This window comes from Scyliorhinus torazame, chromosome 1 (assembly GCF_047496885.1).
Source record: "Scyliorhinus torazame isolate Kashiwa2021f chromosome 1, sScyTor2.1, whole genome shotgun sequence".
NCBI classification, from domain to species: Eukaryota; Metazoa; Chordata; class Chondrichthyes; order Carcharhiniformes; family Scyliorhinidae; genus Scyliorhinus; species Scyliorhinus torazame.
Genome location: NC_092707.1, coordinates 343867043 through 343881622, shown reverse-complemented (window position 1 = coordinate 343881622; position 14580 = coordinate 343867043). Strand labels below are relative to the sequence as shown.

Below are 14580 nucleotides of genomic sequence, written 5' to 3'. Positions count from 1 at the left end.
TGTCTTTTGTTCTTGTCCTTGATTCCCCCTCCTCTGACTCCTTGCATAGGTTCCCATCCCCCTGCCGTTTTAGTTTAAACATTCCCCAACCACTCTAGCAAATATACCCCCAGGACATCAGTCCTGGCCTTGCCCAGGTATAACCTGTTCAGTTTGTACTGGTCCCACTTTCCCCAGAACCGGTCCCAATGTCCCAGGAATCTGAAACCCTCCCTCTCACACCATCTCTTCAGCCACGTCTTCATCCAATATATCCTGCTATTTCTACTGACCAGCATGTGGCACTGGTAGTAATCCTGAGATCACTACCTTTGGGGTCCAACTTTTCTTTTTTTTTAATTTACAGTGCCCAATTCATTTTTTTCCAATTAAGGGGCAATTTAGTATGGCCAATCCACCTACCCTGCACATCTTTGGGTTGTGGGGGCAAAACCCACGCAAACACAGGGAGAAGAGGTCCTACTTTTCAACTCTCTATATTTTGCCTTCAGGACCTCATCCTTTTTCCACCTATGTCATTTGTACCAACGAGTACCACAACCACTGGCTGTTAACCCTCCAGCTTCAGAATGTCCTGTAGCTGGTCTGAGACATCCTTAACTCTAGCACCAGGGTGGCAACATATCATCTTGGAGTCACGGTTGCGGTCACAGAAATGCCCATCTGTTCCCCTTAAAATTGAATCCCCTATAACTATTACATTCCCACACATTTTACCCCTCCCCTGTGCAGCAGAGCCAGACCAACAATTCTCCAACCCATCCAGGCACAGCGCTGCGGTAGCCAGAAGAGGTACTGCAGCGCTGTGCCTAAGACCTAAAAGTGAGGTTGGACAGGAAAAGGCCTTGAAGTATTCACACGGCTTTAATTGGGGCAGGGGCAGGCTTCTCGCCCGAGGCCCTGTCCATCCCACCATAAAATAAGATCCGGGTTCGGTGGGCGGGACCCCAGAGAGAACCCCATCCATGTTATTTTACGCCCCCCCCCCTAATTCTACCGTAGAACCCTTTGGGGGGGGGGGGCAAAATTCTTTCCAGTGTTTTCACAGATTAAATTTGAATTTACCCCTTTAAAGTGCTGGCTACGTCCTCTGGTTTGACTGTCCTGGACAAGGTGCATCAGCTTGTCTCAATTTGAACTATTGCAAGCCTTTAACTCCTGCAGCAGTATGCAAATTCCTACCCTCTCCACAGCAATCTCCAGTGGATGATAGTTCTGATGTCAGCTGTTCACTCACAATTTATATTTATCTGAGCCGGAAACTGTGGCAGGATCATCCCACCTCTCATTCAACCATTTGCTAAATGGAAAATATAGGTTTGCATCGTCATTTATGTTAGTTCACCTTTGTAGAATATATAGATCAGCTACGGACGTCACAGCACTCACTGTTTAAATGATGTTCTTTTATAAAACTATATAAAGATACTTAACAAAAATACCAAATGTATTCATAAATATTTTAAAATAATTTCAGGCAATGACTAAATTCAGTGCTCTGCACAAAGAAATTAGTTACCTATAAATTTAATTACGTCATAATAATCAGTGAGTTATGCTTGAATCATTTAAAGGTTTTGAAAGCTATGCAGTTAACACAATGTTTAAGTTAATTAGACTTAGATATCTTTTGTGCAGATTACCTGAAAATATCACATGAATCACTCAATTGCCAAATGCAACAAGGTAAAATGAATTTAAAATTTACCCATACAACCACACACAAAATGATTTTAAATTTATCTTGTCAGGTGATGATTTTATACTTTAAAAGTCACTGATAATTGCTATGAGGTATCATTAGAACCTGACAAGTGAAGAACTTCTTGCCTACATTCAAACAAGCCACTGGTTACCCATGAATTGCCATTGATTACTGATGCAAAATGTGTTCCAGTTGGTCAGATTATTCTTTACAAATATACAGAATAATATTGGACGCGATTCAGCGGCCTCGTCGCGCCTGACTTGGTGTCGGGCCAAGGCTGCTGAATCTCGCGAGAGGCCTTTATCGAGAATCACGACACTCGAAACATTTTGGGAGATTCAACAGAATCTCACAGCCCATCACGATCTGTATCTCGCTCTCGCTGGGCGAGACCCAGGCGTGCATATTCAAATAATCCATTAGGTTCATTTAAATATGCACTGGTCCAATCCACCCTGGGCTCGGGATTCACTGGCCTTGCCAATGGGGTCTTAATTGGGCACCGTTTGGTATTGGTTCACAAAGTCGTGAACCAGTCATGATGGCACTTCGGGGAGTCTCACTGGGGGGCTGAGGCCCCGGGTGGTTGTGCACAGGGCAAGATGTACCATGGCACTCCCCCTGACATGTCAGGGTGTCCAGGTGGCACTGCCAGGCTGGCAGTGGCACTGCCATGGTGCCAGGCTGACAGTGTTAAGGTGTCCAGGTTGCCTATGTCAGTGGTCGTTCCCGGGGGGACCCTTGCCCATAAGAGGCGGGGTGGGGGGGCATCAGGACCCAGGAAGAGGTAAGTTTGATGAAGTGGGGGCGGGGATAACTGAAGCCGTGGTGGGGTTCAGAGGGAGGTCGAAAGATCAAGGCTGCCTTTAAAAATGGCGATCTGCGAGTAGTCTTCCTGCACTGATGAGCTGTACTCGCCAGGACAGGAAATGACTGAAAAGAGTGGCCTCGATGAGAATTTCTTTCCCAAAGCCCCCCAAAAAACGGCAAAATGCCGTTGAATAGCGGGGTCTTTCTCGGTGCTGCAGGCTGAATCGCGTCCATTATGTCCTGCAACACATTCTTAGGAAGGTGAAAATAAAATGCTTTTACATCTTTTAGTACCTGCAAGTGCTGCTCTTTTGCATAACTTCTGCTCGATGATATCCAGACAGTTTGCAGAATCCATCATTGCTGTATACAATAGGCCAGTCCACTATCTGGGCATTCCCAAGCACAAAATTGGTGTCTGGAGAAAAATAAAACAGATTTTAAAACCACTCATTTTGACAAGCCATTACGTTTCTCCAATATTTTGGTTTCTCAATAACCGACAGAATGGATTTTCCATTTGCCTCTTCATCGTCACAGAAATGAAAACCAGAGCCATTCAGATCTTCCTGGGTACAGATCAAACCATCTGTAGTTTCTGGGTTTTTGTGAAAATTACACAACAGTCTACATATTTGTTTGCGTCCAGCAGTCAAGTACTTTGATCAACAAGTTCACCCTTAATTTTCCAGTACAACTCACTTTAATCTAGATACATTTTTAATCAGTGACTAGAATGACTGTCCTAATGGATTAGGTTCAGAATGCTAACGGGTAACTTTGACTTCAATTAACTGAAATGGAAATGAAAATCGGGAGAAATGTATAATGGGCCGCTGAATCAATATCATCTGTTTTATACAATCATCCAATGTCAAAATTAACCTCTTATTCTTTTAGCTCCGGGTCAGAAATTTCAATCTAGCCCAACTGTTGAAATGAAAGTTTCTATACATGCTTCGCAGGTATCCTTTACTGTACTTTTAAAAATATATATATTTTTATTGAAGTTTACATTTTCATGCTGGACAGCAGATAAATGAAACAATTATTATTTACAATTTACGTACTGTACCTTTTCAGCACCCCGTCTCTACTCTCCCCATCTTGTTTTGCTCTTATAGTTTTGTGCGGGACCCTCTGGCTGGCTCCCCGTGTCGGTGTCTCTACCCCCCCCCCCCCCCCCCCACACACATTTGCAGGCTCGCCTTGGGGTGTTTTACAGGAGTTTTACCCATGAGGTGAACCCTATCCCTAGCCCAAACCACTCCAGTACCTCAATGAGGTACTTCCATTCGACCATGTGGAGGTCTTTTCTGCGTCCAGGGAGACGATCACCTCTGGTGTTCTCTCCCCGTATGGGTTCAGTGTCACATTCAGCAGCCATCTGATGTTCACAGTTAGCTGTCTATCCTTGGCAAAGCCTGTCTGGTCTTTTGCAGCCATCTCTGGTACATAGTTTTCAAGTCTCTTGGCCAGGACTTTTGCAAGTATTTTCACATCCACACTGAACAACAAAATGGATCAGTATGATCCACATTCTGTCGGGTCTTTGCTTTTTTTGGGTATAAACTATATGGTGACCTGAGTTGAGTTGGAGGCAAGGTGCATCTCGTCAGCGAGTCTGCGAACATCTCCCACAGGTGCAGGGCAAGAGCCGGTGCAAATTGTTTGGAGAGGTCCGCCAGGAACTCATTAGGTCCCAGAACCTTCCTCACCTGCATGGAGTTGATATTCTCCATGACCTCTCCCAGACCTATTGGTGCTTCCAGCTCCCTCCGTCTATCATCCCCCATGACTGGCATATCCAGTCCATCGAGGAACTGTTTCATCCCTGAGTCCTCGTCGGGGGGCTTGGAGGTGTACTGTCCCCAGTAGACGGCTTCAAATGCTTTTTTGACCTTTTTTTGGTTCGGCTACCAGTCCGCCTCTGCTGTCCTTTGCCTCAGCCAATTCTCTTGTGGCTGCCTGCTTTCTCAGCTGGTGAGCCAACAGGCGGTTAGCCTTCTCTCCGTGTTCAAAAAAGGTCCCTCGTGTCTGGCGGAGTTGGTGCAATGTTTTCCTGGTGGATAGCAGGTTAAAGTCCATTTGTAGTTTTTTCCTCTCCACCAGAAGCTCTGCGGTCGGGGCCTCAGAGTATCTCCTGTCGACCTCCAGGATGGAGTCAATTGATGCCTAGGCGCCCTCGCTTCCCTGTCACAACGAGCCTTGTAGGGTATAATCTCTCCCCTAATCTGGTAAACGTGGAGGGCAGCATGGTAGCACAAGTGGATAGCACTGTGGCTTCCCAGCGCCAGGGTCCCAGGTTCGATTCCCCGCTGCGTCACTGTCTGTGCGGAGTCTGCGCGTTCTCCCGTGTCTGCGTGGGTTTCCTCTGGGTGCTCCGGTTTCCTCCCACAGTCCAAAGACGTGCAGGTTAGGTGGATTGGTCATGCTAAATTGCCCTTAGTGACCAAAAAGTTTAGGAAGGGTTATTGGGTTATGTGGATGGGGTGGAAGTGAGGGCTTAAGTGGGTTGGTGCAGACTCGATGGGCCGAATGACCTCCTTCTGCACTGTGTGTTCTATGTAATCACTGCCTTCAGTGTCTCCTTAAACATAGACGGTGAGACTTCCCCGTTCCGGTTGTTCATAATGTACTTGCTTATGGATTGTGATGTTTTCTGGCAGAAGACCTTGTCAGCCAAGAAGGCCGTGTCCAACTTCCATGTGGGGCGTTGGGCACAGCCCGTCTCCAGCATCACAGCCGTGTAATGTGGAACGTGGTTGGAGATGACAATCACGGAGTATTCCGCTCTGACTATTTCGAAAGCACCAAGTTCACCACTACATAGAAGTCGATGTGGGTGTATACCTTGTGTACTGGTGAGAATAACGAGAATTCCTTCTCATCCAGGTGCAGGAACCGCCATGGGTCCACTGCCCCATCTGTTCCATAAACGTTCCCCGTTCCCAGCCATGCTTGTCGTTTTCCCCATTCTGAGGTTTGATCGGTCCATCAATGGGTCCTGTATGCAGTTAAAGTTCTCTGCCATGATCAGTCGGTGCATATCTATGTCGGGGATTTCCACCATGGTCTTCTTTATAAAATCTGTGTTGTCCCAATTGGGCTCATACACGGTTACCAGGACTACCTGTGCCCAATCTAGGACACCGCTAACCATGACGTACCATCCCCTTGGACCGTAACCGTCTTTGTCACTGTAAATACTGTCCTTTTGTTTATCAAAATAGATACACCCTAGCCCTCGTCCCATAGCAGGAATGGTAGGTCGGTCCCACCCAGCCCTTCCTTACCCACAGTTGGTCCTTCTTCCTCAGGTGCATCTCTTGGAGGAAGACTATGTCGGCTTTCAAACTTCACGGATGGGCAAAGACTCTGGATCATTTCTGTGATTCTGTGATTTCACTGGGCCATTAGGCCCCCTAATGTTGCAGGTGACTATGCTGGTGGGGGGTTTCTGACCCTCCCCGGTCCTGCGGGATCAACCATACTTATGTTGAGGATGCACCACCCCTCCACTCCGGGATTTCCCTTTGTTAGGGAGCTATCCAAAATGCCGTGGTGACCATTCTCACCATGAGGCCAGGCCCCTGTGCCCCGGGATTTCACTTTGTCCAGGTGCCACCCAACATGGTTGCCAACTGTGTGTACACCACGTGGGTGCGCCCCTGCACTCCGGGGTTTCCCTTTGTTTAAGAACCCTCCAAAGTGGCTGCTTGCGGTGCCATCTTGTTCCTTCAACCCGAGCCTGACCTGCTGATGCCAATCTAAAACGCTTCCCTTCCTTTTCATTGAGGCACGATCATTGAATCCAAACTGAGGCTTTATTGCTATCAGATGTGTGGCCTCCCACAGCAGCTGGCGAAATGGCTGCGAGCAGGAGAACACGCATATTTATACCCCGCCTCCTGGGCGGAGCCAGCAGGTAGGGGCCACAGGCGAGCCTGTAGTGCAGGTTTACCGTACATCTTCTAATATAGGTACAATAGTGGTTTACCACATTCATCCCCTGTTAAAGTTGTGTCCGGCGGGAGTGGTGGATAACTATATACAATAATGATTTTAATATTTGCAAAGCAAAACAAATGTCCTTTGACGTCCGGTGGACCGGACAGAGGTTCAGCCGGTCCGGGGCCTTGATGGTCCTTTGGGAGCGATGAAGTGGTGACGGCGAAGTTGGTGCTGACCTGGTCGAAGGTGATTCCGGGAGCGTGCCGAAATCCTCTTCATCGACGGGCGTGGGCAAGGGGAGAACAGACGGTCCTGGGGGGGGTGGTGTTGTGAGCGACGGGGGACGGGAGGGTGGCGCCGGGGCCGATGGGGGTGGTGTGGGAGTAGAGCCTGCTGGTGCCAGGTCCCTGAGTGAGACAGTATCCTGGTGGCCATCGGGGAATGCCACGTAGGCGTACTGGGGGTTTGCTGGAGCAAGTGTACCCTCTCCACTAACGGGTCCGCCTTGTGGAGTCGGACATATTTACGGAGAAGCACGGTTCCCGAGCTGTGAGCCAAGGCGGGAGCGACACCCCGGATGTGGACTTCCTGGGGAAGGCAAAAAGACGCTCATGCGGTGTATTGTTAGTGGCAGTGCAGAGTAATGAGCGAATGGAGTGGAGTGCATCAGGGAGGACCTCTTGCCAGCAGGAGGCCGGAGATTTCTGGACCGTAGGGCCAGCTGGACGGCCCTCCATACCATCCCATTCTCCCTTTCTACCTGTCCGTTTCCCCGGGGGTTGTAGCTTTTCGTTCTGCTGGAGGCGATACCCCTGCTGAGCAGGAACTGACGCAGCTCATCACTCATGAATGAGGATTCCCTGTCACTGTGGATGTAGGCGGGGAAACCAAACAGAGTGAAGATCGAATTGAGGGCTTTAATGACGGTGGCAGACGTCATGTCGGGGCAAGGGATGGTGAAGGGGAACCGGGAATATTCGTCGATCACACTGAGGAAATATGTGTGACGATCGGTGGAGGGGAGGGGGCCTTTGAAGTCCACACTGAGGAGTTCAAAGGGGCGGGAGGCCTTCACCAAGGCGTGCGCGGTCCGGCCGGTAGAAGTGCGGCTTGCACTCCGCACAGACTTGGCAGCCCCTGATGATTGTCCGTACTTCCTTGACGGAGTAGGACAAATTTCGTGCCTTAATGAAGTGGTACTACCGTGTGACTCCCGGGTGACAAAGGCTGTCGTGCAGGGTCAGGAGTCGGTCTACTGTGCGCTGGCACATGTACCTCGGGATAGGATGTCTGGGGGCTTGTTGAGTTTGCCAGGGCAATACATAATCTCGTAATTATAGGTGGAGAGCTCGATCCTCCACCGCAAGATTTTATCATTTTTGATCTTGCCCCGCTGTGTGCTGTTGAACATAAAGGCTACCGACCGTTGGTCAGTGAGGAGAGTGAATCTTCTGCCGGCCAGATAATGCCTCCAATGCCGCACAGCTTGAACGATAGCTTGGGCCTCTTTTTCGACGGATGAGTGCTGAATTTCTGAGGCATGAAGGGTGCGCGAAAAGAATGCTACAGGCCTGCCTGCCTGTTTGTGGGTGGCAGCATGGGCGACGTCTGATGCGTCGCTTTCTACTTGGAAGGGCAGTGTCTCATCTACAGCGTGCATTGTGGCCTTGGTGATATTAGCTCTGATCCAGGCGAAGGCCTGTTCGGCCTCGACCCTCAGGGGAAACTGGGTGGACTGTATGAGTGGGCGGGCCTTGTCCGCGTAGTTTGGGACCCACTGAGTGTAATATGAAAAGAACCCCAGGCAGCGTTTGAGGGCCTTGGGGCAGTGGGGAGCGGGAGCTCCATGAAGGGGCGCATGCGGTTGGGATCGGGCCCCAGAACTCCATTCTGGACCAAATAGCCGAGAATGGCTAAGCGGTTCGTGCTGAACACGCACTTCTCCTTGTTGTAAGTGAGGTTTAGGAGAGTAGCGGTGTGGAGAAATTTAGCAAGGTTGGCATCGTGGTCCTGCTGACCATGGCCGCAGATGTGACATTGTCTAGGGACGGAAACGTGGCCCGCAAACCGTACCGGTCGACAATTCGGTGCATCTCCCTTTGGAAGACCGAGACCCCGTTAGTGACGCCAAAGGGGACCCTAAGGAAGTGGTATAGGCGGCCATCTGCCTCGAAAGCGGTGTATGGACGGTCCAATTTACGGATGGGGAGCTGGTGGTAGGCGGATTTCAGGTCTACCGTTGAGAAGACCCGGTAGTGTGCAATCTGGTTAACCATGTCAGATATGCGTGAGAGGGGGTACGCGTCGAGCTGCGTGTACCACGGTGTTTCTCCCCAGTTTTAACCACTTGAGCTCTCCAGGGGCTGTTGCTGGCCTCGATGATGCCTTCCCGAAGCAGCTGCTGGACTTCGGACCTGATGAAGGTCATGACCTGGGTGCTGTACCGTCTGATCCTGGTGGCGACAGGTTTGCAATCTGGAGTTAGATTGGCAAAGAGGGAAGGTGGGTTGACCTTTAGGGTCACGAGGCCGCACACAGTCAGGGGTGGTAAGGGTCCGCCGAATTTCAGGGTTAGGCTCTGGAGGTTACACTGGAAATCCAGGCAGAGGATTAGTGCAGCGCAGAGGTTAGGAAGAACGTAGAGGCGGAAGCCGTGGAATTCTACGCCCTGGACCGTGAGCGTGACTGTACAGTACCCCCGGATCGCTACGCAATGGGATCCGGAGGCCAGGGAGATTTTTTGATTGGCGGCGTGTATCGTGACGGAGCAGCGCCTTACCGTATCCGGGTGTATGAAGCTTTCGGTGTTCCCGGAGTCCAGCAGGCAGGCGGTTCCATGGCTGTCGACTTTCAAGCTGGTGGATGCGTTGGTCAGGTTATGCGGGAGAGACTGGTTGAGTGACATGGAGGCGAGCCATGGTTGGTCGTCGGGCAATGGGGCGGCCGTTGAGTTCAGTTCCTGGAACGCTGGTGGTGCCCATGGTAGACAAGATGGCGGTGCCCGAAGATCTTGCGGGTTACAAAATGGCTGCGCCCATGGAACGCCGTTGCGGGGGTGGGACATGATGGCGGCGCCCATGAAACGCACGTGTTGCGCGGAGGTGAAGATGGCAGCGCCCATTGGTCACACGTGGTCTGGGGGGGAGGAGGAGATGGCGGCGCCCATTGTCCGTGACTGGGGGGGGGGTGGGGGCGATCGCGGCACCAACAGGTCCGCCTCTGCCGGGCTGGTAAAATAATCTTCTTTGTTCTGGAATATCACCCAGAGCTGGCTGGGAATAACATCCAAAACTTTATTCTGTTCTTGTACAGGGCTGATTTTGCTTGGTTGGACTCGGCCCTGCGCTTTGACAGATCTGCCCCAATGTCTTGGTACACCCCATATTCTGTGTCCTTCCCAACTGCTCGCTTTTGTCTGCTTAACCCAACGCAGAATCCTCTCCCGATCCTGATACCTGTGTAGTTTGGCGATTATTGCCCTTGGCTGCACTCCGGCCTTGGACTTTGGTCGGAGTGACCTTAGGGCCCTGCCGATCACCGGCGGTTTGGGGAAGCCGTCCCTTCCAACTAAGTTGTGATGTGGAGATGCAGGCGTTGGACTGGGGTGGGCACATTAAGAAGTATTACAACACCAGGTTAAAGTCCAACAGGTTTGTTTTGAATCACTTAGCTTTCAGTACGCAGCTCCTTCTTGTACGCCTGATGAAGGAGCTGTGCTCTGAAAGCCAGTGATTCAAAAAAAAAATGGTTGGAGTTTAACCTGGTGTTGAAAGACTTTGTACTGTTCCAACTAAGTTGTCCAGCATCTGGGCCACATAGTCTGTCAGGTCCCTGCCCTCGATTCCCTCTGGCAGGCCCATTATTCAAATATTTTGGCGGCGAGACCGGTTCTCCTGATCCTCGACTTTCCCCTTCAGGCTCTCCTGAATCGCCACCAACCTTTTGATTTCGGCCTCCAGAGCAACAACCATTCCACTCTGGTCAGTCAATGCCTTTTCTAGCTCCTGATTGTCTTCCCCTGAGCCTCCAGCTTCTTCCCCATTCCGTCAAGCACCGTCTGCATGGCGACCACTTTGACCTCCACTTTGATTTCCTCCTTCATTGCGGTCAATTCCTTAGTCAGGAGTGTCTTCCAACTCTCTCCAGGTTGGGGGGCAGGGGGAGCCCATTGTTCGGGTCATCGGACTCCCTATCTCAAGGGTGGCCGGGGGCCCCTCGCCTCTTGGGCCCGCCGACTCGCTCGCTGTTCCTGTCCTTTTCCACCACTTCTGCCTTCCCTGCGGCCTCTTGAGCTCCCACTTGCTGACATATTGCTGCTTTCGTCTTCCTTTTCTGTTTATGGGTAGAATGAATCTGAATATTTGGGGTAAATTCGTCCAAAAGTGCCTATTTTACTGTGTTCTGGAGGAGAGCCACCTGTTGTGCGACTGCTCAGCACACCCCCATCACCAAAAGTCACCTTTTCTGTACTAAGTCAGCCTCGCTTGCACCTCTTAAAATACAAATCAGGGTTGTTTCTTATGACATCTCAAAGCAATGGTCATTGTCTTCAGAAGAATTGTACAGAACCAAGTATGAATGCATAACTAATTGCACTTGAAAATAAATAGGAAAATACAATTCTATTGTATTTTTTTACTTTAATTTTGAAAAATTACATGGGCACTTTATGGTGAAAAGAAATTAGATGGATAAATACAGAAACATGAAAAAGTTGGTGGCAATCAAACTGGGAAGGAAAGGAGTCCTGGTAGTCTGCATCCGAGAATGCTAATAAAGTCAGGGAAGAAAGGGTAGAAACTCTGATCTTGATGCACTATCAATTACTACAAAGACGAGAGTAGTGAATAATCAAGACTTTATTGAGCAAAGATGTGTGGCCTCCTGTTGCTGCTTCCAGAATCGGAGCAGCTCTGGTGTGCACACACATTTATACGCCGCCTACTGGGCAGAGCCAGCAGGCGGGGATTTACCCATGTACCTCTAGTACAGGAGTCTTACCGTACTACATCTAATATACAGCTAATACAGGTAGTGGTGACTACCACAGACCACAATGTTTCAAACGTATTTAGATGTGCCAATTATGCCAGGGAAGAAAACAAAAGCAAAATATTGCAGTTGCTGGAAATGTGAAATAAAAACAAAATGCTGGAAATATTCAACAGGTCAATCAGCACTTCTGGAATGAGAAACAGAGTTAACGTTTCAGGTCAGCAACCTTTTGTCAGAACCAGTGGTGAAAAGAGAGGAATTAACCTTCTAGCTAGGGACCTAGGAACCTAACATTGGGTTGTGGCCTGAATATGGGGTAGAATATCCTTACTTAAAAATGTTTGGGTTAAGTAAGGATAGCACGGGCAGCATGGTAGCATAGTGGTTAGCACAGTTGCTTCGAAGCTCCAGGGTTCGATTCCCGGCTTGGGCCATTCTCTGTGCGGAGTCTGCACGTTCACTCCGAGTCTGCGTGGGTTTCCTCTGGGTGCTCCGGTTTCCTCCCACAGTTCAAAGATGTGCAGGTTAGGTGGATTGGCCACGATAAATTGCCCTTAGTGTCCAAAAAGGTTAGGTGGGGTTATTGGGTAGGGTGTAAGCATGGGCTTAAGTGGGGTGCTCTTTCCAAGGGTCGGTGCAGACAGATTCGATGGGCCGAATGGCCTCCTTCTGCACTGTAAATTTTATGATAGCCAGTATGTATTTGTAAAAGGAGGTGCGCCTGACAATTTAATAGAATATTTGGAAATAGCATGCATCAATAAAGTAGATACGGTAGATGTTGTAGATCTATTTTCAAAAGGTGCATCGTATTAAAGGAAATATGGCAACATTAATTTTACATTAGTTAGAAAAAAAGATTTTAGGAAGCTCATGATGGGACATTATTTCTTGCAATTTAGGGCAGCACGGTAGCACAAGTGGCTAGCACTGTGGCTTCACCGCGCCAGGTCAAAGGTTTGATTCCCCGCTGGGTCACTGTCTGTGCGGAGTCTGCATATTCTCCTCGTGTCTGCGTGGGTTTCCTCCGGGTGCTCCGGTTTCCTCCCACAGTCCAAAGACGTGCAGATTAGGTGGATTGGCCATGCTAAATTGCCCTTAGTGAACAAAAAAGGTTAGGAGGGGTTATTCGGTTACGGGGATAGGGTGGAAGTGAGGGCTTAAGTGGGTCGGTGCAGACTCGATGGGCCGAATGGCCTCCTTCTACACTGTATGTTCTATGTTCCATGTTCTCCCACTTTGCCAGCATTACTTTGCAGGATGTATGATGCATTAATGAAGGGAGGGGGGGGGGATTTTCCAGCCAGTCTCAGCAGCGGGATCTTCCGGTCCCAGTGAACCCCTGCGCGGGTTTCCCGGCGGCGGTTGCTGGTCCCATTGACAGCAACGGGACCAAATGATCCCACCACTGGCCAATGGCTGGCCGCTTTCCACTGCCGAGGAACAAGCCGGAGGGGAACATTGAAAATCCCCCCCAAAATTCCTGCTTCACTTCCGATGAAGTAATGCTGGCAGAGAGGGAGAAATTCTGAGCAATTTCCTGGACAATGTTTATCAGACTGGGTGAATGTAAACAGTCACATCCAACAGGGGGTTGTGCTCGGACTATTGCTATGCTTCGATAAATATGAGAGATTGTTAAATGTTAGTTAAATATGTGTAATGTAAATTATGTAAAAAAGTTTGAAAAAACCAATAAAAATATTTAGTGAAATAAATAAATAGCCCACCCATTACCTTATTGATGTGAGACTCCCCTGTAACATGGATGGGGCCTACATATTCTGTAATTGATTAAACTTCTAAAGGAGGAGAGAGCGCATGCTCCAGTTCAGACAGCAACAGAGGCAGCAGCCACCTTTTCCACAGCCACTTGCACAGAATTGATGGGATGGCCACAGGGCTGTACCTCAAAGGAGGGATATCTCCAGCACAGGGTCCATTGACCAACAGTCAGCTTCCTCAATTCCTCTCAACAACAGTGTATCAGAAGGTTTAGGCACTTGGAGCAGACAGTCATAGACATGTGCAGATTCTTGGATGAAGACCTACCCCCAGGAAGGGTAGATGGTCTTCCATTGCTCATGTCTGTAGATTCTGCTACTACTGGAGGCACCCTTCAATGCACTCAGCAAGTTTCTCTAACATTGTAGTGGTCCACTGTGCCCTGTATAACATGGGCCTGCAGAGATGACTAAGTTGGCACCAGGGAAAGGTGGAGAGCATCTGGCATACTAGGAGGAGAAGGAGGAAGAGGAGCAGTGATGCGCCATTGTCACCTACAGGCACAGAACTGTCTGCCAAAGAAGCATGTTTGAAGCATTGAAAGTTTCACATCATGGGCACAATTCTCCCAAACAATTTCTAAGTATTGTTTCCGGCGGGAAAAGCGGCACGATTCCCATCAGGTGGGTCAGCACGATCCAGATCGCAATCCACCCATACATAGACATGGATTTTGGAGCTTGGGGTGATTCTCGCCGGGAAAGAGATATGCAGGACAGAAAGATGCCAGCAAGGCCGGCTCCTCAGAAGTCAGGGTGTCTATTTTTCATAAATTTAAAGTGCCCAATTCTTTTTTTTCCAATCAAGGGGCAATCTACCTACCTGCACATCTTTGGTCATAGGGGTGAGACCCATGCAGTCAGAGGGAGAATGTGAGCAGTGACTCGGGATCGAACCCAGGTCTACGGCACCATGAGGCTGCAGTGCTAACCGCTGCACCCCCCTGCCGCTCCGGGGTGTCATTTTAAAGGAATCACCTCCCCACCCACATGACTCCTGAGATTCAGGGTTCCTATTTAGCAACATACAGATCATGATATTTAATTTATTGATAATATCTATTTAACATGAGTGACAGTTAAATAACGAGTGACAATATACTGTCACCAAAGACCGGATATTGCGGTCCCAATTTGGAAGCGCATGGAGTCGGGCATGAGAAAAATGGGAGCCAGAGCGCAGATCCATAAGTCCCGCCACATTTCCACCTCCAGCTATATTCAGCAGTGCAGGAAAGGGGCAGGTTTGGAATACCTGCTGTTTATAACTTGCTGGTACCATTCAGGAAGTGGGTATTTCAGAACTTGTGCAATTTTCAACAAGGCAGC

General features: G+C 49.4%; 1 protein-coding gene across 1 annotated transcript in view; it reads right to left on the bottom strand.

The window, feature by feature from the left end:
• The window catches only part of kcnh1a (potassium voltage-gated channel, subfamily H (eag-related), member 1a), a 520535-nt gene that overhangs the window by 456234 nt on the left and 49721 nt on the right, over positions 1 to 14580 (bottom strand). The window contains exon 2 of the mRNA XM_072509739.1: positions 2813 to 2936. Within this exon, the coding sequence (XP_072365840.1) occupies positions 2813 to 2936 (124 nt within the window). The remainder of the gene's footprint in view (positions 1 to 2812; positions 2937 to 14580) is intronic.